General features: G+C 33.1%; 1 protein-coding gene across 1 annotated transcript in view; it reads right to left on the bottom strand.

The window, feature by feature from the left end:
• Window positions 1-24,188, bottom strand: part of LOC127878483 (uncharacterized) — a 59,597-nt gene extending 35,409 nt beyond the window's left edge. The window contains exon 1 of the mRNA XM_052425009.1: window positions 24,117-24,188. Within this exon, the coding sequence (XP_052280969.1) occupies window positions 24,117-24,188 (72 nt within the window). The remainder of the gene's footprint in view (window positions 1-24,116) is intronic.
• Window positions 24,189-27,367: the final 3,179 nt, after the last annotated feature.

Genomic DNA, 27,367 nt, shown 5'->3' on the forward strand with positions numbered 1-27,367 from the left:
CATTTACTGAGTCATGCTCTCTTATTTTGCACTGAATGTAGATAATTATATTCTCTGTTCAATTTTTTTTCAACGCATACATAGAGAATACTAGGTTAGCGTTGAATACAGAGAAGTTTATGTTGCGAGGCTAAGAACGCCGGGAGCGCGAGCCCTGGCGAGCGCTTTCGGTGTTCGAGCCGAGCAACATAAACTTCTCTGTATTCAACGCTAATCCTAGTATTCTATTTATCCCATTTGATTTTTTTCAACGTGACATTTAACATAAATAGATCTAATAACCTTAACAATAATTTTAATTCAGTCTTAAAAGCGCTTAAAATCTAACGAATGTAACCATGCTAATGATATAAATGTATTTGTTCTGGTACGCAAAATAGTCTTTAAAAAATTCACTCACAAACTGTAAAACAAGTAAAAATATCACCATATGCCTCGATTCAATGTTACGCAGTATCCGAATTGTAACACATTACAACCGCAAAAAGAAGATTTTACTTAACTATAATTCATTTTATTTTCGAAAGAAAATGATCAAAATCCAATATGGCGGCGATTGCTTCCTGACAAAATGATGTCGATGTCAACATACATGTACACCGTCGACGACCTTTACAATTTCGACGAGTAAACAGACAATTGCAGCGACTGACACTTTATTTGACCTAATATACAGGGCAATACGTTTTCCGACTTCGGACGACGAATTTAAGTACGCGCAGAACGTGTTTTTATATAATGTTATGGGTATGCCGTGTGTGATCAGATGCATCAATGGCGTCCATGTAATAATCATTTTCCCGAGAACAGTGAACGATAAAAGTACAAAAAAAGCAAAACACGTTCGAACTTTAATTATCCTTTAAAATCCATCTAATAATCCATTTAACTCAATAATTGACGATTTTGCATCTAGGGTCTTTAATAATTTTTTAAGCATAGTTAAATAAAGACCCTTATGCCATCCTATCACTATATTCAAATGAGTTTACGAACTCAATAAACTTTCTTCTTCGTTACACGCTACGTCATGTACTCTACATTACGGCTGTTAAAATGAACCGGAGCAGTTTATTAAATATTAGCCTTTGGTAAACTCGGTTGCATTTGCAGATTTCTGCATACAAACATAATTATGTTTAAACTTGCACACATTTTTATTTGTCTATGGTAAATGCGCTTATTGTACAAGAAAATAATTTAATATATAAATACACAAAGAATGAAAACATTCCATTACACAACAAGTAAATGCGTGGATAATACCCGTGTACAAAATGGGACGTTCCGAATTCCAGTGTGGTGCTATTTTTACCATCTTATACTTTAGACAGCTCTATGCCTAACGTGAAATAAATCGGAAAGCAAATATTGCAGATTATTTATGAATTTACGATATTTGTATGTCTTGTTGTACATTCTTAAATCTCATAAGTATATGCATGTGTTATAAACAATGCACATTACACGAAATAAGGGAAAATGTGATAAATTGACAATTCAAATATGTCGATAAACAGTACATGTACATGTGAAATAAGTTGCGTTTATAATAAATCGTCCATTTTTTTTATTTTTTTTTTGGGGGGGTGGGAATGATGCAATAAGTGTCATTTTCAGCTGATTCATCATTATACGGATGGCAAAATATTATGTCATATGACTAGATTTAAATGTTGAAGGTCGTATAATTTTGAAGCTAAAGTTTTCTCGACTTTATTTCTAATGAAAAATCATTCAGTGGTAAAGTAAACAAGAAATATCTTTAAAAAAGATATACGGCGTTGATAGTTCAATGAATGAGATCAATGATAGCGAATGTCTTTTTCTGTGCAGTTCTTAGCTGCATCACACGCAGTACGGGATGTTACGGGGGGTTTTCGCGGCTTATTTTACATTATTACATATTGCTGGTCATAAACCTATAGATACAAAACAGAAAACCAAAAGAAGAATGGACGTGTAATTAAAACATACGAGTCAACCGACCACACGCGAAGTATCCGTATTTATAGGCGCGTTTTTCGAACAAACCTGTTTTAAGTGGTTTGTCCGGCGTTGCTATTTGATTCGATTATTAACATTATCGAGAATCATCGCGCTCATGCTTAATACATTAGAATATTGTGGAATAATTATTGTTAAATTAATCAAAAATAATATTTATCATTGTATTGTTGAAAACACATTAAGAATCTATTATTGACATACCATAATTATATTGCTGAATATGTTCATTTAACATATTTCTTGTCTAAACAAAATTCCTGGTCACCTAGTTCACGATTAGCGTCTTTATTATATAACGATTATTTTACTGGCCGCGAACTCCGGTGATGACCTGTATATAAACTCTGACATCCACACACACTAACCGCGAGTTGACCCGATATCTCACGGGTTGAAATGCAATGCATTAGATGAGGCCTCGCTTCCACTGCTCTTTATACTTTTACATGTTAACATGTTGACAGGAATATGGAAGTAAGTACTAAATATGAGAACACAGCCTTTAAGTATAAAAGCTTTTGCCATGGCAATCCTCTGAAAATAAAAGGTGCACGCACAAACTGTATTGATGTCGAGAATTGAGTGTAAAACTATTCTATCTATTAAGCCTTTTCATTAGAGATAAAATTGTTTCACGCAGTGAAACAGTGTTACAAAGACGCGTATATGTTTCCAATGTTCTGGTGGTATACTCAAATTAGCCAATGGAATAAATGAAGTGTATTCATTCGTACCTAGCCGCGGGAAATTTTATTTGAATTTTATTGGACACTTACAAAGGTCAGGTAAGGTGAAAAGCTGGCTTAATACAGCTTACGCCGAAAAATAGTCCGTGCATGCGACAGGTATATCCCACAGTGTTGAATACAGGCTAGTATATTTCATAAGGTGTTATACCGTCAATGTCGCGTTGGAAATGGGATAAAAGATTTAACTATTCACTGAATCATGACCCAAGCCTCTGATCTCTTATTGCATTTGTACTGTTCTATTTTATTCAATGTATAACATTTTTAAGCAACATTAAAAGCGACTAAAGTCATTCAAGCGCCGATGTCGGTTAAGTTTACTGCTTTCGTAACTAATAGAATGATTTGACGTCAACTCATATTTCTTAAACCGCACAATTAATCTTTTTAAAACAACCGCAAATAAGAGCATTGTGCTGAGAAAACTGGGCTTTATACATGTAAAGAGTCGTCCAAAATTAGCTTGTGCAGACTGCACAGCCTAATTATAGACAGCATTTTGTATTTTATTTTATAGTTCGTTTTCATTAAAAAAAAATTGTAGCGAAATTCCCGTTTAAGCGGAAAGTGTCGTTCGAGATAAGGATTTGCGTACTGTACATGGTAATCTAGGACGACACTTTACTCATATTCGTAAGGTCCCGTTTTCTTAGAGCGAGGCTCAAATGTATTAAAATATGAGTCGTGTTCTGAGAAAACTGGGCATAATGCATGTGCGTTAAGTGTCGTCCCAGATTAGCCTGTGCACAGGCTCATCAGGGACGACACTTTCCGCCTAAATTGGATTTTTGCTTAGAAGAGACTTCATTTTAACGAAAAATGTCATAAAAGCGGAAAGTATCGCCCTGATTAGCCTGTGCGGACTGCACAGGCTAATCTGGGACGACACTTAACGCACATGCATTATGCTCAGTTTTGTCAGAACCCGACTCATTCATGTCGTAAAATTACTGTTCCAGAGTGCACGCAAACAAGTCTGCATAAATACAGTTTGTTTGTTTTATACTTTACATACATGAGTGACATTGGCAATGTGTTCTAAGCCTTGTAAATTTGATATACCATAGTACCATCGCCACGTTGAGTTTTATTTGGAGAACGCATGGACTTAGCAGGTAACACACGACTAAACGATGCACGAGGTTTCAGGTACATTGTTCAACAAAAGACACAATCTCCACGCAGAGTTCCTTGCTCTCACATACAACTCTGCGAAAGGCTCAGCATGCCATATTGCCCAGAAACTGGGTAAAACCGAACAAACGCATTCAAAGTATCTTTGATTTGGATTGTTTAGGATCAGAGGCGTAAAAAATGAAATAGGAATTGACGATACATCGAGCAAAAACTTGCGAGTTTTAATGCAACTCGTTGGAACTATTTTATGGCCCATTTACGCAGATGGAATCATTCCACGCACTTCATAAATATAAACAATTGAACATAATCTTTATTGAGTGACGTTAGGCATTGCTTCGACGTATGTATGTATGTGGGTTTGTTAACATCAAGAAAACCATATCAATTTTGTAATAATGAATTAAGAATGATATAAGATATTATGGTATGAGATGGTTTTCTTCAATGCAGTGAATGTAATGTAACCGTCGTGCAAGAGAATGTTTAGTATACTGTTACCTCCACGACGAACGCCTGGAATGATGATGACATGAATGAGGCGCTTTCATAAATATAGTCCGTTTTGAGCCCATCACAGAGGTAAATGTAATGTAACCGTCGTGCAAGAGATTGCAAACGACATAGCTGAAAGTTTAATATACGTGCACGCGATACCACAACATGCTATAGTGTCTATTACGTATTAGTATATTTGACTCAAGGTAGAACATTTTGAACTGTTCATTAAATAACGTGAACAAAAGGAGAGTCCTAATTCCCTTGTGACTTTACGTGATTACGTTATTTTTAGACTTGCTCGTTTAAACTACGATGTGTCACACATTCTCTTTGGCTGTTGTGTTAAATTTTGACCACAGTCGTAATGAGAATCATCCATAACATATAGAGGGACTATAGACCGCACCAATACATCCATTTATAGTCGGGAATTCAAAAATAGCTGTTCCTACGGAACATATTGAAATACCGCTTCATTATCATGTTTAGTAAAAGACGACATAATTATCAAAATAAAAAGGCAAATAATTGTGCATATTGTTGGGCATAAAAACATGTTCAACTGTGTAAATCCGTGTGAAAGATTATAGAAACTATGTCGAAATAATAGCGTGTATAGCAAGTAAACGACTTTGATAAAAACACACACGAATGTGTATTATTCACAAGAAAATAAGTCAAGTGACTGCTTTAACATACTCAGTTTAAACTATCATACATACTTCAGCTTAAGCCTTTCTTCAAAAAGTCACTGACATTTAGTGACTTGTTGAATACAAATAACAACATAATTTAACATAAATTAACTATGACAGACAAAACAGTCGTAAATCATTTCTGAAACTTTAAATCTAAGAATATAGTATTATTAAGTCAACACAACTTATTAATAAGAGTTGTACATCTCCTGTTGCGCAATTAAGAAAATTACATTCTCAAAAATAAGGTTAAAATTTGTTGAATTTGTTTTAAAACAACAGAAAATAAAAGGAGGACTTGTTTTACTGCAAATGTCAAAGCACAGAAAATAATCTTTGCAGTATGTTTTAATTAGACCAAATATATATGAAAACGCTTTAAAACGGTAAAATAATGTTTAAAATTGTAATATTGTAATTGTACATTCATCTCATTAGGAGTTTATATTGCAACAAACATCATAAACGTCGATTAACTCATTTTTAAATACATAATTTCTTTATGTGAACGGGCTTTGCACACTTGTTACGAAAAAATAAATTTATTATGCACTTTTTCCTTTTCTTACTTTATTTCTTGATATATGATCTTTATACACACTTTGAAAGTTTTTTTCATAACGAATAATGAAGCTGAATGAATATAACCTTTACAGAACAACGTGGACATGGTCGATTTGCCTGAACAGCTAAATAACATGTCCTCAAATCACGAAGAAAAATATGAAATATTCCTCTCCCCTTAAGCGTCTCAACTATAAATTTCATGGTTCATGCAATTGCAACCAAATAGGGCCCCCGATTTTCATATCTTAACACAAGTTTTTAATATTGACGTCGACTTAAATTAAATGAACATTTGCATCTATGGTTTATAAACTGGCATACATTATAATTATAAAAACACTCGAAATAAGACTCCTTTCTAAGAAATATTTACACATTAATTAGAATGTTTGATTCGTTCATGGGTACTCATCGGTCGAATATATAAACTCGTTTGTATCGCTTTTCGTAGCACGTATATCGCTAACATAGAATTTCGATTACTTGGCATTTCATAATTCTAACGTCGCCAGCCCCTTTGAGTAAACTCATCGATACATCAATCTTAAAATCCAGGCGATGGCATTTTTTAAGAATTCAACTCCTTTACAATGTAATGTTTTTATTATCCTTATTACTGATTGTAGCGGTCAATATATTTAATGACATGTTTTCAAACATAATCAAATATGTATAAAGTCGTGATATTACATAACCGAATTTCTTAAGAGCTGATTTTTTTCATTGACAGTCGAACAAAACAGTTGCGTGCTTATAATATAACTAATTTGGTCTGCACCGTATCGAGTAATTTGTCACTGCATTTGTTGAATGGTGCATTAATTACGAATAATATACTCCCTTTATGATTAGTGACCATGCAGAAATGTGCAGTTAGGAAGAGAGTTGTCTGTTAACATTATTTTAAAATAACTTATATAAAGATAAATTCGGTTTAAGATACTTTTTGAATATGCATTATATCTGTAAGTAAATATTAAATAATAAAAGTAAATTTGGGCTTGATTGCGCAATGTCATTAAAACATGGCAGTTAGCTTGTATTTCAATGCAATATATCTATCGATAGCAATTATATGCCACTATGAAAAAACTCCATCGCGAGAATGCCCGATAAAATCCTTTTTTTCTGATTTTTTGGCTGGAAAACGCCTGTTTGTTGATAATAGGGGCTATTAATGGCCAATAAAAGGATTAGCGATTATACATTTCAGCCGATTCGGAACAGACCTTGCATAGCCACTGTTGAAATAGACTTATAGAAGCAACCTAGTTATTTACGGATATCGCGACAAAGCGTCTCAAATCGAGCCAGCGGGATAAACAGAAAAACAATAAGTATGTCAAACAATTTTATTTAGAAAGAAAATCACAGTGAATTTGTTTGTGACACAACTTGTTAGCAAAACTTTATAACTAAAAGGTTAGTTAATATGACTTAATATTAACTTACCGAGCAACACAATAGCAAATATTTGCCGCATTCTTCATACTTTGTTGTAACAGTTACCAAATACCAAATGTTGTTCAAACTGTAAGCTTTGCGAGATATTAATACACCATGCATCAGTCTAAAGCAAATGTTTCACAGTACATCCCTCATTCCGGGTTACACGTTGCAGTAGTACAAATGTTTCACAGTACATCCATCATTCCGGGTTACACGTTGCAGTAGTACAAATGTTTCAAAGTACATCCATCATTCCGGGTTACACGTTGCAGTAGTACAAATGTTTCACAGTACATCCATCATTCCGGGTTACACGTTGCAGTAGTACAAATGTTTCACAGTACATCCATCATTCCGGGTTACACGTTGCAGTAGTACAAATGTTTCACAGTGCATCCATCATTCCGGGTTACACATTGCAGTAGTAACCAATATTCTCTGAGCAAAATATATTAAAAACGGTCATGGAAGGCATGCATAACTCGCAAATAAAATGACACTTCGTATTCGACGTTTACTGATTAGTATAAACGGATACTTCTTGTTTTAACTTTTAATTCGGGTATCATCGGTATAAATTTTTATCCCGCTTTAGTTTATATTTATTGTTTCCGCCTGTCAAAACTTACATAGTGTAATCCGACATACCAATAATTCCAAACGGTAACTATCTCACAACATACTGAAGTCGATATAATTTCGCTCTAACCTTATATATTAACACTCTTTTCATGAATTTATCCAATCGAAAAGAGTAGTCCGCACTTTGGTGGTTTCACACAATGTTCCTAGGCTTACCACTTGTTAGTTGGCTGAATACTCTATCATACGAAAACAGTTTGATAACAGGTGACGCGTATTTTCATAATATCGTGAAAAGGTAACAATATTATATAAATACTCGCATATGTTTAGCCGATTAAGTAACTTATCTCCGCAGAAGACGACATTTAGTAAACTTTATAAGTCCGTATTTAACACGATTTTTCAAAACTATTAACATCTGTCAACTACAAACCACACACTACACTGAATTATGTACTCTTACTATATAAATGTAATGAACTTTATAGGTAATACTACTTCTAATAATAACTGAACTTTAATGACCAGGTGATCTTTTTTAAGGTTTGCTCTCTATTACTTTACAGGTGCTATTATAAGAAACCGGAAATAAGCATAAAGTATCCGTAAGGCTTTTCCTCGATAATTTAGCAAAAACGTGTTTCACCAACATAGCATTAACATCCAAATTCATTTAATGCCATTTTTAAAATTAAAGATAATTATGTGAACATAAAAATGATAAAACTGAGGGTCATCGCCTTTGATTGGTAATGCAAAGTTTTGTTGATTTTACCGATTTAAAGACATTTCCATTCTCTCACTAAGGCAAACAGGTATCACATAATGAACACTTATCTAAATTCGATTTTGTATAAGTTTTGCTTTATTTTGTTACTTTAACAACGTGATTATGTAGCATTAATCTTGTGTCTCTCATAGGCGTCCAATCCAAGTTGAATTAAAAGTTGTATTTTGAGTCAGCTTTGTATACGTGTTTTGTAACCCATCATCAAGTTATTGTCTGCAATAAGTCAGACTCAATGTTCAGACCCTGATGCATTCAACTCAAACTTGTTGTGTATATTGTCCACTTATTTAAAATATCAAATAGGGTCGTATTAAGAAAAATGCTTATTTTTATAAACAAAATGCATCTTAAACATATAACATCATTACTACAAAAGAAAAGTGTCAGATAAAATATATAATTGTCATGTTAACTCTTCTAAAAGTAAACACACACCATTGAAAATTGAATCAAATATATTATAGAGCACTACAACTTTTTATCGCTACGCAAGTGTGAATTTATAATTGCTTGGTTCATATGTATTTTGTTCACTTAAGTTACAGTTGAAGAGATCTTAACACTTTCATCGCAATAACGTATGGCTTTCGCATTCAAGGTATTAATAAAATTACTAATCCGTCCTTTTTAATTTTGAATTACCGTAATCGTGTAAATTTATTATAAAAAAAACGTTAAACTGCAAGTTAAGTAATAACCTTTAAACAGCATCAACCGCAATTTATCGAAAGGCAAATTAATTTAATTTTATATGCGCATGTAAATGAATGTATAAACACAGTTTCATAAAGAGCATGTATGTGTATGACATGAAAGAAATTAGAGGGTTGATATTTTTTACATTAAAATATATTATTGGTTAAACCTGTTTAATGAACATACAGCACTGCGTAATAAAGCCGTTTGTCCAACAATACTCAGAAACATCTACCGGAAAATAACTGATTAAAAAATTGGACATATTGACTTTTGATGGACTTTAGTAGTCGTTCATGTAACAAAATTAACCGACTCTGTTTGATTTACAGTGAATACTGTATATTTTCCACAAATATCACAATCCAAAGTATTTAAGAAAATGAGTTCAGACTTGAGCATAAGGTCGAGTGCTTATTTTCCTACATGTTCGTAACCGATGATGTAACAATGACGTCATTTGTTGAGTAAACTACGATGCTATGCTTAGTAACAATCGGTTTACTTCCGGTCAGAATGGGTAACGTTTTTAAAATGATACATACAATTATTCAATGCCAATAGACAATTTCCACTCTGTAAAAACTCCCGAATATCTTTTCTGGTGTGAGAAATTATTTCCTTAAAACTGTTCGGTGTGATACGCGTGCTATCTCACATATACGACCCGGGATTGACAGGGCGCATATGGGATTGGTTTCTTGTCGCCGAACCGGACATATGGTGTTATAGAGGGAGTATTGACCGCACCAATACATCCATTTATAGTCGGGAATTCAACAACATTCGTTCCTAAGGAACATATTTGAAATACCGCTTCATTATCATGTTTAGTAAAAGAGGACATAATAATCAAAATAAAAAGGTAAATAATTTTGCATATATTTGGGAATAAAAACATGTTCAACTTAAAATCCGTGTGCAAGATTATAAAAGCTATCTCGAAATGTAAATTTCTTTGATAAAAACACACACGATTGTGTATTATTCACAAGAAAATTAGTCAAGTGACTGTTTTATCATAATCTACTTAAAACTACCATACAAACTTCAGCTTAAACCTTGCTTCAAACAGTCACTGGCATTTAGTGACTTGTTGCATACAAATAACAACATTATTTAACATAAATTAACTGTAACTGAAAAAAACAGTCGTAAATCATTTCTGAAACATTAAAACTATACGTATATTTTTATTAAGTCAACAATCTTAATTAATTAGAGTTTTATGTATCTTGTTGCGCAATTAAAAAAATAACATTCCAAAAAATAAGATTAAAAGTGGTTAAATTGTGAAAAAAGGAGAAATTAATAATAACTTGCCTTACTAAAAATGTACAAGCACAGAAAATCATATGTGCAGTACTTTTTTTTAATTGGAATCATTTGACGGACTAAAATACGTGAAACGCTTCAAATCGTTAAAATAAAGTGCGAAAATTGTAATATTGTTATTGTATAATTAATTTCATTGAGAGTTTATATCGCAACAAACATCATAAACGTTGATTATTTGTAAATAAATCAAAAAAATATATGAAAAGGCTTTGCTGACATGTTCAAAAATACGATATTTAATATGCACTTTTTTCCTTTTCTGACTTTCTTCCTTGATATATGATCTTTATAAACACTTATACTTTTGAAAGTTTTTATAAGGATAAATAAGCATAATGTATATAACCTTTTCAGAACAACGTGGATATGGTAAAATTGCTTTAGCAGCTTAATAATATGCCTAAAATCACGAAGACAAAATATGAAATATTCCTCTCTCCTTAAGCGTCTCAACTATGGTACATGCAACCAAATAGGACGCCCAAATTTCATATCTTATTCTTAACACACGTTTTTAATATTAACATCTACTTAAATTTACTGATCATGTGCATCTATGGTTAATGTAATGACATACAATATCATTATAAAAACAATCGAAATAGGACTCATTTAAAAACAATAGACACATTAATTAGAATTTTCGATTCGTGCATGGGTACTCATCGGTCGAATATATAAACGCGTTCGTATCGCTTTTCATATCACGTGTATCGCTTACATAGAATTCCATTTGCTCAGCATTTCATAATTCTAACGTCGCAAGCCCCTTTGAATTAACTCATCGAAACATCAATCCTAATATCAAGGCGATGGCCTTTTTTTTTAGAATTCAACTCTTTTCACTATGTTAAGTTTTTATTATTCGTATTGCTATTTGTAGAGGTCAATATATTTAATGACATATTTTCAAACATAATCAAATATGTTTAAAGTCGTGGTATTACATAAACGAATTTCTTTAGAGCTGATTTTTTTATTATTGACAGTCGAACAAAACAGTTGCGTGCTTATATTATAACTAAATTGGTCTGCACCGTATCGAGGAATTTGTCGCTGAATTTGTTGAATGGTGCATTAATTACGAATAATATACTCCCTTTATGATTAGTGACCATGCAGAAATGTGCAGTTAGGAAGAGAGTTGTCTGTTAACATGATTTTAAAATATGTAATATAAAAATAAATTCGGTTTAAGATACTTTTTGAAAATGCATTATATCTGTTTGATGCACACATTTGTTGTTTTTAAAGATGATGCCTGCGTACTAAAACCTCGGGTGGTAGTATAAGTAAAAAGTAAATAGTAAAAGTAAATTTGGGCATGATTGCGCTCTGTCATTATAACGCAGTTGGCTTGTATTTTAAAACAATATATCTATCGATATCAAGTGTCTGCCACTATAAAAAAAACTCCATCGCGAGAATGCCTGATAAAATCCCTTTTTGTTTAGATTTTTTGGCGGGAACACGCTTGTTTGTTGATAATAGGTGCCATTCATGGCCAATAAAAGGATTAGTGATTATTAATTTAAGCAGATTCGGAAAAGAACTTGCATAGCGACTGTGTAAACAGACTTAATGAAGCAACTTAGCTTTTACGAATATCGCGACAAATCGTATCAAATCGATCCAGCGGAACAAACAGAACAACAATAAGTATGTTAAAAATACATTTTTATTAAGAAAGAAAAACACAGTGAATTAGTTTGTGACACAACTGGTCAGCAAAACTTTATAACTAAAAGGTTAGGTAATATGACTTAATATTGACTTACCGAGCAACACAATAGCAAATATTTGCCGCATTCTTCATACTTTGTTGTAACAATTACCAAATACCAAATGTAGTTCAAACAGTAAGCTTTGCGGGATGTTAATACACCGTGCATTAGTTCCAAAGCAAATGTTTCACAGTACATCCATCATTCCGGGTTACACGTTGCAGTAGTACAAATGTTTCACAGTACACCCATCATTCCGGGTTACACGTTGCAGTAGTACAAATGTTTCACAGTGCATCCATCATTCCGGGGTACACGTTGCAGTAGTTACCAATATCCTCTAATCAAAATATATTTAACACGGTCATGAAAGGCATGCATAACTCGCAAATACAATGACACTTGGAAGTCGACGTTTACTGAATATTATAAACAGATACTTCTTGTTTTTACTTTTAATTCGGGTATCATCGGTATACATTTTTATCCCGCTTTAGTTTATATTTATTGTTTCCGTCTGTCAAAATTTACATAGTGTTATCCGACATACCAATAATTCCAAACGGTAACAACCTCCAACCATACTGCAGTCGATATAATTTCGCTCTAACCTTATAAATTACACTCTTTTCATGAACTAATCCAATCGAAAAGAGTATTCTGCCCTTCGGTGGTTTCACACAATGTTCCTAGGCTTACCACTTGTTAGTTGGCTGTATACTCTTTCTTACGAATAAGTACGTTTGAAAATAGGTGACGCGTCTTGTCATAATTTCATAAAAAGGTAACAATATTATGTAAATACTCGCATATGTTTAGCCGATTAAGTAACTTATCTCCGCAGAAAAAGACATTAAGTAAACTTTATAAGTCCGTATTGTACACGATTTTTAACAACTATTAACATCTGTCAAGTGCAAACCACATACTACACTGAATTGTGTTCTCTTACTAAATAAATGTAATGAACTATATAGGGTTATAATAATAATAATCACTAACTTCAATGACCAGGTGATCTTTTTTTTTAAGGTTTACTCTCTATTACTTTACAGGTGCTATTATAAGAAACCGGAAATAATCATAAAGTATCCGTAAGGCTTTTCCACGATAATTTAGCAAAAACGTGTATCACAAACAAAGCATTAACATCTAAATTCATTTAATGACTTTTTCAAATTAAAGATAATTATGTGAACATACAAATTATAAAACTTAGGGTCATCGCCTTGAATTGGTAATGCAAAGTATTGTTGATTTTACCGGTTTAAAGACATTTCCAATCTCTCACTTAGGCAAACAGGTACCACATAATGAACACTTATAGATAACAATTTAGCTCAAAACACCACAATTCAAATTACTAAACACCACATGCGAATATAGATTTGATTATAGTGTAGTGAATTATTCATATTCTCATTATAAAGCACAGAAAACATAATTACAGCTTTTGGGAGCTGAAAATTAACAATTTAAGAACACTATAGATGCCATTATTATTGCAAGTGATGATCAGACCGTGATTGCAATAACTAGTGAGGCTTCATAATTGGAAGAAAAGAAAGTTGTTTAGATTCGATTTTGTATAAGTTTCGCGCTATGTTGTTCTTTTAACAACGTGATTATGTAGCGCTAATCTTGCGTCTCTCATAGGCGTTCGATGCAAAGTTGAATTCAAAGCTGTATTAAGAGTAAGCTCCGTATAAGTGTTTTGTAACGTATCATCATTTAGCCATAAGTTATCGTCTGCAATAAGTTCAGACCCTGATGCATTAACCCTTTCAGTGCGGGAACCGAATTTTGAAGGCCTTTGCAAACAGTTTGGATCCAGATGAGACGCCACAGAACGTGGCGTCTCATCAGGATCCAAACTGTTTGCTATTCTGATAATATTCGTTGAAAAAAATCGAAGAAAATGCTAATTTTAGAAATTCAGCAGAAGACATTTTAGCAGACGACAAATTTCCCAGCATGCAAAGTGTTAACTCAAGTGCTTCTTTTTATGTACAATATGCATCCTGAACATTTGCATGCGTTATTAGTTGGTAAAACATTAATGATAAACTTGACATATTGCTTCCGAAGAAAAATATATAATTATTTAAATTATAAATGACGGATAAGTATTAAAGGTATTTTGAAATATAGTTTAGGGAATATGCAGATTATAATCCAACAAATCGTCATCTTATAGAACTCATTTTACCGACATTGCAGTTTGAGTTTAATTGTAAGTATCAGATAAAATATATAATTGTTATGTTAACTCTTCTTTTATTAAACACACACCATTGAACATTGAATCAAATATATTATAGAGCACTAAAAATTCGGTGCGCAAGTGTCAATTTAATATTGCTTGGTTCATATGTATTTAGTTCACTTTACAGTTGAAGAGATCTGAACACTTTAATAGCATGAACGTGTGACTCGCATTCAAGGTATTAATAAAATTACTGATCCGTCCTGTTTAATTTTGAATTACCGCAATCGTGTAAATTTATGATAAAAAACGTTAAACTGCAAGTTAATTCATAACCTTTGAACAGCATCAAACGCAATTTATCGAAAGGCAAATTAATGTAATTTTATATGTGCATGTTAATGAATGTTTATACGCAGTTTCCTATAGGCATGTCTGTGTATGATATGAAAGAAACTAGAGGGTTGATATTTTTTAATTTTTTTTTTTTGTTTAAATCGGTATAATGAGCTTACATCACTGCGTAATAAAACCGTTTGTCCAACAAAACTCAGAAACATCTACTGGAAAATAACTGATTTAAACATGTGGACATATTGACTTTTGATGGACTTGAGTAGTCAGTCGTTCATGCAACAAAATTCACCGACTTAGTTTGATTTACAGTGAATGTTGTATATTTGCCACAAATATCACAATCCAAAGTATTTAAATAAAATGAATTCAGACTTGAGCATAAAGTCGAGTGCTTATTTTCCAACATGTTCGTAACCGGTGATGTAACAATGACGTCATTTGTTGAGTAAACTACGATGCTATGCTTCGAAACAATCAGTTTTCTTCCTGTTAGAATGGGTAACGTTTCTAAAATGATACATGGCCTACAATTATTCAATGCCAATAGACAATTTTCACTCTGCAGAAACTCCCGAAGTTCTTGTGTGAGAAATTATTTCTTAAAAACTGGTCGGTATGATACGCGTGCTATCTCACATAGGCGACCGGGTTCGACAACGCGCATATGGGAAAGGTTTCTTGTCGCCGAACCAGACATATGGTGTTTCATCTGGTTATTTCGTTTCCATAGACAATAACACCCAAAATGTAATACATGTTTATATTTTAGTAACCAAATTACTTAAGTATGTAGGAATACTGTAACGCAATTGGAACCTCACAGAATACATGGAAAGGATATCTTTAACCAGAAATTCACACAATGTGACCTAGGTTATAATTAGTATAATTAGTGTGAAAATAATATTATGTATGTATTTCAATGAAGAACGTAACTCTAAGATTATTAGTTATCACGGTTGCCTATTTTCATATTGCATGTACAATTTTTCTACTTTTTAAAAAGCCACCCAACAGTTGAGTCATAAGTACGCCTTAGATCTTTAAAAAAAATCCTATAAAAAACGACGATTTCACAAAAAGAGTAAAGCGGACTACATCGAATGTAGAAATATAACTAAAGTACACTCGGCGGTAAATACCGACAACAGCCGACATCGGAAAATAACGCTAGAGTTCATTACGGATACACTACCATAACGCGCAAACTCAGACATTTGTGCAACGGTTGATAAATTCCAAAACTTTAAAAAGAGCAAAAACGGGGTAATAATGTTCACGCCAACTTTATTTTTATTTTGTCCATTAGCGTTGTCTTGTTTGAATAATGCAGCTACATGCAACATGCAAAACAAGTTATGCTTTTTAGCGTACTGCATTTTCAGCCGCGAATGCTCTCACGGCTGTAAAGGTACCGGAATATGAATAGTTATATAAATCAGGTCGAAAAAATGCAATAATTCAAATATATTTGGGTAAAGGTCTGATATATTATGCTGCGTCCACTAACTTCTTTTAAAATATCACATTTATTGAGCAGTTCAAACCAAAGGAAAACGTATTTTATGACCATGCTTGGACAACGGTAAATATATTATTACCGGTTGTAGTTTTATTAAACTAATACGAGGATATGCTTAAAATAGGATTTGTCGTGGATTAAAGACGGTAAAAATAATGTTATGGTCGATACAAGTGGCCGATATGATTTATATGCATAAAATAGTGAAATGCTGACGAATGTCACGTTCAGCAATACAAAATAGTACGGAATTAAGGTCGGCTTAACTTTTCTGTGGTTAACTTTTTACGATTACCAAGTTAAGTATACATATTAATGTTTACAATCTCTATGAAACATTCTTTAGGTATCAAAGCGGCACAAAAACTAGGGTCGGTCGGATAAGCGAAGAAAGAAAATGATAATTTGTTAAATAAGAGTAGATATTATCTCAAAATGTGCAATTCCAACATATATTTATGGTGTATACGAAGCAAACTGACTTAATGGAGCGAAATACATACAGTTAATATTTCTTAAAATAAAACAACCATCGCGTATAATGGCTAATAATATAATATAATATAATATAATTTGTGGGCGAAAACAAACTTGCTTTCTACAAAGGAAAACATACTGAGAGTTCCTAAAGAGTAGACAACTTATTTCGTATGTGTTAAATTAAATTGAAGTTAAACAAATCCGACATAAAACATAATGTTTAGGAGCTACGTTTATAACAATTTAAAGACAAATTGAAAACATAATGTACTATTGTATTTAATGCACGGTAACCTCTTAAAGTGTCAACACGTATAAGAAGAACAAAACCTGAAACGTGTGTTGTTTAATCTCAGACAACAACATATGAAGCATCAAAATTGCAAAATAATATGTGTCCAACCTTTCCTCGTGCGCATAACTTAATAATAGATGTTCGTAGAAATTTATAAGTAGTACGCGCGCAAGCTCTGTCAACTTACCGAAAAACGCAAGAACCAATAAGTGCCTCATCGTTTATTCGTAGAACACACAACTAAGTAGACCAAATCCGCGCACCCTAATGCAAAGATCAAGCGTTGCACAGTCCTATCACATTTTACACTGGCGCATCGCAGGTCAGTTTCGTTTTTTAATTAACTTGTATTTAGATATGTATTTCTTGCAGCCTTCCAGTAAAACTTGTGAAAATGAAATAAAATATAGACATAAAATGGCAATTCACCGGTGTTTGTTGCATTTTTTTTTCTTCTACCTTTTCAGATGAAGTAGACTTTTTTCATTGGTTTAATCGGCGCCTCAACAACCTATCCCCACAAGTTAATTTATCAAAATATAATGTCTGCGTTTTGCAGTAAAAACATGTAGATTAATGTTTTTCCATAACGTCAAAATAAAATCGAACTTAAGCAGCTGGGTAGAAACAATCGTCTCAAAACGCCACTCATGGTGTCTTTTATGACAATTTCTTAAAATCCGAAATGTTTTACTTGCGAATTTCCTGTCACCAGAATAGGTATCAAACCACGCCACCTCTAGCACGGGTGTTTAAAAAATGCGACCACCTTTTCGATGCATGCGTAAGAGTAAGCAACAATATGTCATCTTCTTAACTATGTTACCAAAATAAGCCATTAATCCGCCAACTGATCTGCTGTGTTTGCTTTCGCTTTGTCTGTTTCACCCTTGACCGCCTCGTGTATATAAGGTTCTGTTCAAACCATCGAATCATTCACTATTAAGCAAGTTCGATAATACGAACGGAAATATACTTATTTCCAACAACAATTCGTTACAATACGTAATAAATAATATTCAAATGTTTAATCACACCTCTAAAATAGATATAACTACGGTAATAAAGCGAGTTTAATTTTGTTTGTAAAACGAACAAAATAGTTGACACTTTACGGTTTCGCAGACTTTGACAAGTGTGCGCAGCTACTTTAGACATGTACAGTTCAATACATAAAGTTGTTGTTTAATTGTATTCTTTTTATAATGCAAGTTAATCAAATTCGTGTTTATTGTTCACAATATGTACCTTAACAATATTGGACTATTGCGAAAGATCACAAACAAATCCTCGTTTATATACTAGCATTTCTTGACTACGGACCAAGACATTCATACAGTACTCGAAGTATATTTTAACATTGAGTTACATGCCGAAACATGTTTAGTACCAGAAACATTTAAATAAACAGTGACGTGTTTGTACGATTTATTTAATTTTATTTTAACATTGAGTTATGAAATTTGATTACTGTGTGCAAGCTATTTACGAACATCATGAAATAACTGTTTTGCATGAACATAAGGCTTAACAAAAAATAAGACCATACTTACACTTTCAAGGTCATCCACACGTATTTTGCACTGCGTGGGGATAATTCTTGTCTCTGTTTAAAATGTTATTGAATGCATACAATTTTCAACGACAGACTAAAGTATGACAGCCAATCCTTTGATCTCGTATTGCATATTTTTACTGTTCTTTTCAATTAATTGTATAACTTAATTTAAGCAATTTTTAAGGCGAATAAATTCCTTTCAAACGCCGATGGCGGTCAATTATACTGCGTTAATAACTACCTATTCAATGAAACGATTTGATGACACATACTATTTTTAACCAAATAATTTATCTATCTGAAAAGAGCCGCAAATATGACACTCATTCTGAGAAATCATGACGTAAAACATTCATTAAATGTGATTGTTCAAATTCCAAGTTTTTTTTCATTATGTTATCGTCATATTCTTCCAATTTCTGAAATTTTATGATAGTAGCGGTTAATACATGTAATGGCATGGTTTCAAAAACGAAAAAAAAGCTGTGTAAAAAATGAAGGTCTTTTATCCACTATTCAAACAAACTAGTGTTGGTATTGCAAAAAAAACTGCTTCTGTATTGACTTATGATTGACAGTCGAACAAAGAAGTTGCGCGCCTCAAATATCAGTAATTTGGTCTGCACCGTACCGTTAAATTTGAGACTATATTTGTTGAATGGTGCATGCATTACGAATAATACGATACCTTTTTTGTGCAATCTCTATGCATTACGAATAATACGATACCTTTATTGTGCAATCTCTATGCATTACGAATAATACGATACCTTTATTGTGCAATCTCTAGTGACACTGCACTGTTTAGTTATGTAGACAATTTTCTGTTAACATGCGTTTAAAATATCTTATCATGACATAAAATCGGTTGAAAATTCTTATTGAATATGCATTCTATACGTTTGATGTACACAGTCGCTGCAGATTGCACATGCGCATTTAAACCTCACGTAGTATAGAACACGGGATAATACTCAGTTTGGGCTTGATTGGGCAAAACAATTCAAACCCATTGGCTTTTATTTCATATAATACATCTATCGATAGCAAATTAGCAATCACTATCATACAAAACGTCATCGCTTGAATGCGTGATAAAATCCCTAGTTTGCAGATATACCGCTGCGAATGTGTTAACAACAACACTGGACACTGTGTGTTTCTTGAGTGGGCGCTTAAGGGATCAGACAAAGTAAGATTCGGAATAGACATGCGTAGCGACTTTGAAAATAATCTTATAGCACCAACATTATTTTAACGAATGTCAAGACGGATAGTGTCAAATCGAGATAGCGAGCAAAAAAAGCAAAAAAGTGATATTGAAGTTACAAATTCATCCAGACTTTAGGCATGGGAAATTAACAATTAACTTTGTTTATGCTGGTCAATGTGTTGGTACAAATAACGATATAAGACTTTATATTGACTTACCAAGCAACACAATAGCTAATATTTGCCGCATTCTTTATACTGTGAAGTAACAGTGACCGTATATTTATAAGTAGTGTAAGCTGCCAGCATTGACAAGACGTTACTGCACCCTGCATCCGTTCTGGCATCAATTGTTCACTGGATACCCTTCACTACGTGTTACCATTATAGTAGCAACCAATATCCTCTGCGCCAAAGATTTTCCAAATCAAGTCATGAAAATCATAAATAAATCCCGAATGCAATAACACTTTCAGGCTGCAGTATACTTATAGTTTTAATCGGATGCTTATTGTTTTAGCTTTTCATAACGGTTTCTAAGACATTAATTTTGATTCCGCTTAATAGTTTATATATATTGTTTGTCTTCTGTTAAAACTTTCAAAGTGTAGTCGGACATATCAAGAATTCCAAAAGGTTTGCTACCTCATATTACCATAATGCAGCCAATATAATTTTCGCTCTAACCCTATATATTAACACTCTTTTCACGAACTAATCCAATCGAACAGACTATTCTGCACTTCGTTGGTTCACACAATGCCTAGGCTAGTTGTTTATAAACCGTATTATGCGAACACATACGTTGGAAAAGAGGTGACGCAAAATTTCATAATTTCGCTAAAAGTTCGCAATATTATGTTAATACTCGTATGTGTTTAGCCGATGAGGTATGCTAGCTTCGCAAACGACGACATAAAGTAAATAAATAAGGCCTTATTGTACAAAATAGGGTATAATAATAAAACTGAACTTAAGTGTTCATTCGTCCTTACTCAACAGTAAACATACTTCAATGCATTTAGGTAAAAAAGGAAACATATAATATATGTTGAATAAGAACAGTTTATTTCTATCTCAATGCAATTGTTTAACTATTGAAAAAGTTAACTACCAATTTTTCGGATATATAATATATATAATATATACCAAAGAATGCATCATATTAAAACATGGGAAATAACACTCTCGACTACGCAATTTGTTCCTTAGTTCATATTTATCAATCGAAAACGGAAAATTAGCGTGTATTACCGACATCTTTTGAGTAATGCTCCAAATTCAAGCTTGAGTAATACACTTGTTTCGCGTTAGATTATGTATTTAAAGGAACCTTTTCACAGTTTTGTGCATGCATTGAGATTTGTCATTAAATGCTTAAACTTTTTTAACGTAAAAATTGAAACTAAATAGCTCCAGTAAAAAACAAGAATACAATTAAAGAAAGAAAAAAGTAATCCTCAATTGGGCTCGAACCTCTGACCCTTGGAGTAAAAATCTAGCGCTTAAACCACTCGTATTGAAATGGTGTATTTTATACTTTATATAAGCAATCTTCGTAATGTCACAAAATATAACGATAACAGCAGAACTCTCGAAATAAATCAATCGTTTCGCGTTTGCAACACTTTATAATTATTGGGTTTTGAAATCGTCAAAAGATGCATACAATGGTTATTTTAGAGCATAGTAAACGTTAAGTATTGCTGTTTTCTCGCAAATATCATAACTAAATAAAACGAAAAGTTGCAAATCTGAAAAAAATCAATTTTGTCACTTAACCAAACGTGAAAAAGGTCCTTTAAATAGCACGGGTTCAAATCGTTCCACTTGTTATTTTCTTATCCAAAACTATTCCAAATGTAACATTTTTTAAATTAAATTCATTTAACGACATTTTTTTTAAATACAAAAATCTGTGAGCAAATCCCTGTCTCATTAAAATGCTTAAATCGTAACCGCGTTGAATTGTGGACAAAGCATTTTGATTTTACAAGTTCAAAGGTATGCCGAATCTCACTAGCCCATAATGTATTACACAATACACACGCGGAAATTAAAATTAATTTTAAAACACTGCCATTCAAATTGATTATAGACAAAAAACACGAAAATACATATTCGATGTTTTTGCAATTAATTGTACAATGGGTCAATGTAATGAGATCGACGTCTTCACAACTTGCTCGGGCTCAATACTTTAAATGGTAAAACACTATTCACGCCATTTAGATTGTCTGTGATGATCCGACCTAGTTATTATTCATTTTTGGAACGGAGAAAAGTTTTCTGAGTTCGATTTTGTGTAAGTTTCAATGGGTATTGTTCTTTTGACAGCATGTACATGTAGCGGGAATCCTGTGTCTTTTGTAGGCTTTCAATGCAAGGTTAAATTTATTGCTGTGTTCAGTGCCAGCTCTGAAACTTTTTTTATAAACCATGATCGTGTTATCATTAGTTATCATCTCTAAAAAAAGTCAGACCAACAGTTCAGACCTTTATGCATTCTCTCAAACATTTTATAAATGTTTTCTACTTACTGAAAATAATTGTATGGGGATCGTTATCTAATAAGTAATGTCATGCATGAAACTCTTAAACACCATTTAACACTTATTAAAATATATTACAGACCACTAAAATCCTTATCGGTACGCAAGTGTCATTTTTATACTGTTTGATACATATACATTTAGTGCCTTTAAGTTACAGTTGAAGAGATCTGAATACTTTAATAGCATGAACTTGGGGCTTTCACATTCAATGCATCAATAAAATTATTGATCCGTCCTGTTGTATTTAAAATTACTTCGCGTATATCTATGATAAAAAAACATTAACTGCAACTAAAGTAATAACTTTACAACTGTATCAAATATAACGTATTGAAAGGCAAATTAATGTAATGTTTGACAAACGTTACCTGTGCCTGTACATGCATTTATATGTCAAATTTCATAATCTTTGCTGTGGTATATTGATTTGATATATAAAATATGTGATTGCTTAAAAATGCAATATGCCTTATAAATACAAAAACGTTTTTTCACAGATTCAACATATTTTTCTCATAAACCTAAAATACACATTAGCTATTAACTATATTTCCAAACCAGAACGCCGCAAACTTATCGATTTTAATACACATGTATATAATTGTGTGGACCTAAGTCGTTCCTGTAACTAAATTCATTGACTCAATCTGGTTAAGTGTATTTTTTTCATAAATCACACAATCAGACGTATTTATGGAACATGAGTTCAGAAATGAGCAAAAGGTTAAGCTCTTCGTATTGTTTCACACAGAGCACGAACACTGCATGTTAAAATTAAAACAAGAGGAGATACCACAGTGAAATTTCTCCATCCTTAGTCGGACGGATCTTCATTTTTTATTGGTGAGGGTGAGCATATTTAAATATGTGAATGGATTGAATGCCGTTTAAGTTGTTCGTTTCATTGAATCATGCGGACAACTAATGTTAATACTTAATAATTTTGGTCGTATCATTGGTTTACTAAGATTCACCGAGTAACACACTTATCATGGGTTGGGTACAAACTATTGTATTTGTCTACATCTTCAATTCGCCCATAGTTTCACACTTAAATCGCATTCGCGCAGAGAAAAAAAGTCCCGATCAAAGTGAGCACACATACACTCATACAATAAAAACAAAAAGTTAGGCAGATACATTCAAAATTTAAGGCCCGGTCTGACCGACTAACGAATATGTAACGGAGAGAAAACGGACAGAATATGCAGATTTTGGTTATCCGGTAATAATATTTACCTGCTCTACCGCTCAAGACGCTCGAAATCGATGTGTGAAGCGTAGGAAACACACAATGACCGCACGAGAACCGGGGATGTAACGGAAAAAGCGTACATTTAACGGATATATACCGGATATTTAACGGTCGGCTTACGGATAATACTGTGCGATAACCGGACTTCTAACGGATAAAACGGCAGTGTAGCGCATTAGTACCGGACAAAACGTTCTCCCAACGTGAGAGAAACGGAAAAGTACCGAACACCAACGTACAAGAAACGGTCATTTTATGTGATGCTTTATATATATTTTAAAGTATCATAATTTTATTTGCTTTGTTTAAATACATATGCTTGTTTGTTTCTTTATCATGAATGTTTATGTACACTTACGCCAAAAATAAAATAAATATATCTTGGCCAGTCGAACACTTTTATATTTTCTTTCCGATGAAAAAGTAGGGTACATCCTCAGTATCATGTGGCAAAGCTTCAGATTCTTGCAGGTCAATGTCTCCGTTATCAGCTGCTGCCTTCATGTCTGACTCGTTCCACAAATGTGCATTGGATGCAGCACCACGGCCTCCAATGTCAGCCAAGGCGAACTTGTAGTCAGAATCCACCAGAGCTAGCAGGACAACGGAGAAGTACTACTTGTTTAAAAAATAAACATAGACCCGGATCTTGGTGGATATTTGAAGGCAAATGTTTGCCATCTATAACACCAAGCGTATGGGGGAAATACCGGCTGCCCCTGAAGCAGTAAGCTATTCGCGTCCAAGCGGTAGCTGTAATTGGCAACGGCATCACCTCGTCCGCATACTCATATATGACTGCTCTACAAACCTGACGAGTAAAAGATAACAGTACGATAAGCTAGCGTGGATTATAAGTGTATTACACAGTAGATAATCCATGACCTGTAGCGAGTGGATGTTTAGGTAAAAATATACTTCTTGATAAACGGTGCATATAACTGTGTGCATTTCAAGATATGCACACAAGGTAGTACTAATGGTATTATACGATTTAGGTGGTTAGTGTTGTAGTGCGCGCACTCATCTATTTGCCTTTTATCCTATACCAATAACTAAACACAATCCAATTCATATAAAATGATGATAGAAGTAGACATCAAAATATATAAATATATTAAAATGACTTACATAAGCATTTAAAATTTAATTTCAGCACTATAGTAAATTAAGCGGTACTTACTTCTGGCACGAGAAGAGAAATAGTGTTGTGGGGTACCCTCAAGCCGAGTCACATATCACGGTACTTTGAACCAGACACAAGATGCCGCAGCGCAATAGTTAGCTTCATCTCTGGTTGAATTGGAAGTCTGTAGTTGTTGCGCTGTTTCTTAAGTTTCGTCTCAAGTCTTGTTAATTTTTAACATCATCAAAATAAAGTTTACATAATAAATAAATACGAAATATGAAAACACCGTTTAAGAAGACGTGTTGTGTTGTGCTTCATGCTCTGTAGCTCTTCAATAGATCTATCTAGAACACACTTGACATTGTTCTGTCATGTTCTTCGTTGGTTTGACTGATGCATTTAAAAAAAACACTGTATACTTTGAAATAAAATAAATTAACACGGAAGGTAAATTACTGAGAATTATAAAATTGTTAACAGATGTTAAATCTTGTGTTATACAGCTCTGTGTTTTGTTTCTGAAATGTGAGATACGCAGTTGGATTACGCCAAGGGGAATTATTTTCATGTTTTTTCTTTGAAGTGTTTGTATATGATTTAGAACTGCTTTTGTAAGAAACAAAAAAGTGTTACATGCATGTCAATAGTAAAAATGATTAAACGATTTTAATGAAGCAACCATGAATGTTATTAAACTGATTCACAATCGCCATTTTTTAAGTAAATATTCATTGAACTGAATTGTTTAAGGCTTTTAAAAGCTAGTTGCCCGGCCCGACTATCAAAATTTTAAATTCAGTTTCAAAGGCCAAAATCTCGCCGCGGTCTTAAAGTAACATTACTACTTAAAATCAACGAACATTTCGTACAATGTTTCGTAAAATAAACTTAACCAACTAATACTCAGTGTTTCTTATAACAATTGCCGAAATTTCAACGCCAGATGTGGTCAAGTAAAATAGATGTTTGTAGATACCAAATGCTCGTTTTTATTATTGTCTTGCATATTGAATTTCCCGCACTGATATCTATTCATACGACACATGAACACTACTATGGTACCATTTTAGTGTTCGTGTGTCGTATGAATATATATATTCGCGGAAAATTAAAATGGAATTAATTGTGTCACAAATAAATAAAAACGAGCATTTTGTATCTACAAAAAACTATGTAATCATACCACACCTAGCGTTGAAATTGTGGCTATTACTATAAGGAACACTGATTGTTTAGGTGTTAACTTTATTTTACGAAATACTTTACGAACTTTTGCGTTGATTTTGAGCGTTATAGAGACTTTAAGGGCAATCACTATTTTCCCTCCCTGGCAATAGGATGAAAAAGTACACAGGAGTGCATGCATACCATTATGATTCACTATACAATGTACCACTGTCATAAAAAGCTTTCAACATAAAAACTATTGTTTTAGTAGACTTATATATATATATATATATATATATATGCATGTATTGCATGTGAATGCATGTTTACACCTTTTTTTGTATGCATCATTAAAGTGCGTGCCCATTGCAACTATTTCCCTAACAAGAAGGTGTGTAATACACGATGGTACGAATACAATTGTATGCGCAAAAAATAATGGATATACTCGTTTATGGTGTCCTTCTTAGATTGTTAAAGAAGGTGTGTAATACACGATGGTACGAATAAAATTGTATGCGCAAAAAATAATGGATATACTCGTTTATGGTGTCCTTCTTAGATTGTTAAAGAAGGTGTGTAATACACGATGGTACGAATAAAATTGTATGCGCAAAAAATAATGGATATACTCGTTTATGGTGTCCTTCTTAGATTGTTAAAGAAGGTGTGTAATACACGATGGTACGAATAAAATTGTATGCGCAAAAAATAATGGATATACTCGTTTATGGTGTCCTTCTTAGATTGTTAAAGAAGGTGTGTAATACACGATGGTACGAATAAAATTGTATGCGCAAAAAATAATGGATATACTCGTTTATGGTGTCCTTCTTAGATTGTTATTTGGAGAGTGTTGTGGGCTAACGTCAAGAGAAAAATGAACCAAAGATCTATAACTAAACAATATTTTTTATTTATTTAGTAAAACAGTTTAATTATATATTTGATTTATGTTTCAGTTAATAAAAAATATATATTTGTATTGTAAAAAAGGTTAAAATAGCACGCATTGAAAAAGTGACCTGAAAATTAAAATCTCTGTGAGAACTAAGGACTCCATCATACAATGAACAGAAAAAGTCGGTTTTCGAATAAATTTTATCTCTTCACTCATTCAATCGCGCGAAACTCTTCAGTTGTCGCAATGCTATTCAATATTTCACAAAAGTGTTGTTGTTAAAGCATGTTTATATAGCAAACATTGAAAAGGTTACATTTATATTACACTCTCTGCGAGAACTATGGTTACCATCATCAAACGCACAAACATAATCGGGTTTAAAAACATAATTTGATCTCCCAAATCATTACATACCGAGAAACCCTTCATGTGTCTCAATTCTTAATCAATATTGGGAACATATCTTGAAATGCACACAGTTAT

The sequence above is a fragment of the Dreissena polymorpha genome, chromosome 4 (genome assembly GCF_020536995.1).
Source record: "Dreissena polymorpha isolate Duluth1 chromosome 4, UMN_Dpol_1.0, whole genome shotgun sequence".
NCBI lineage: Eukaryota > Metazoa > Mollusca > Bivalvia > Myida > Dreissenidae > Dreissena > Dreissena polymorpha.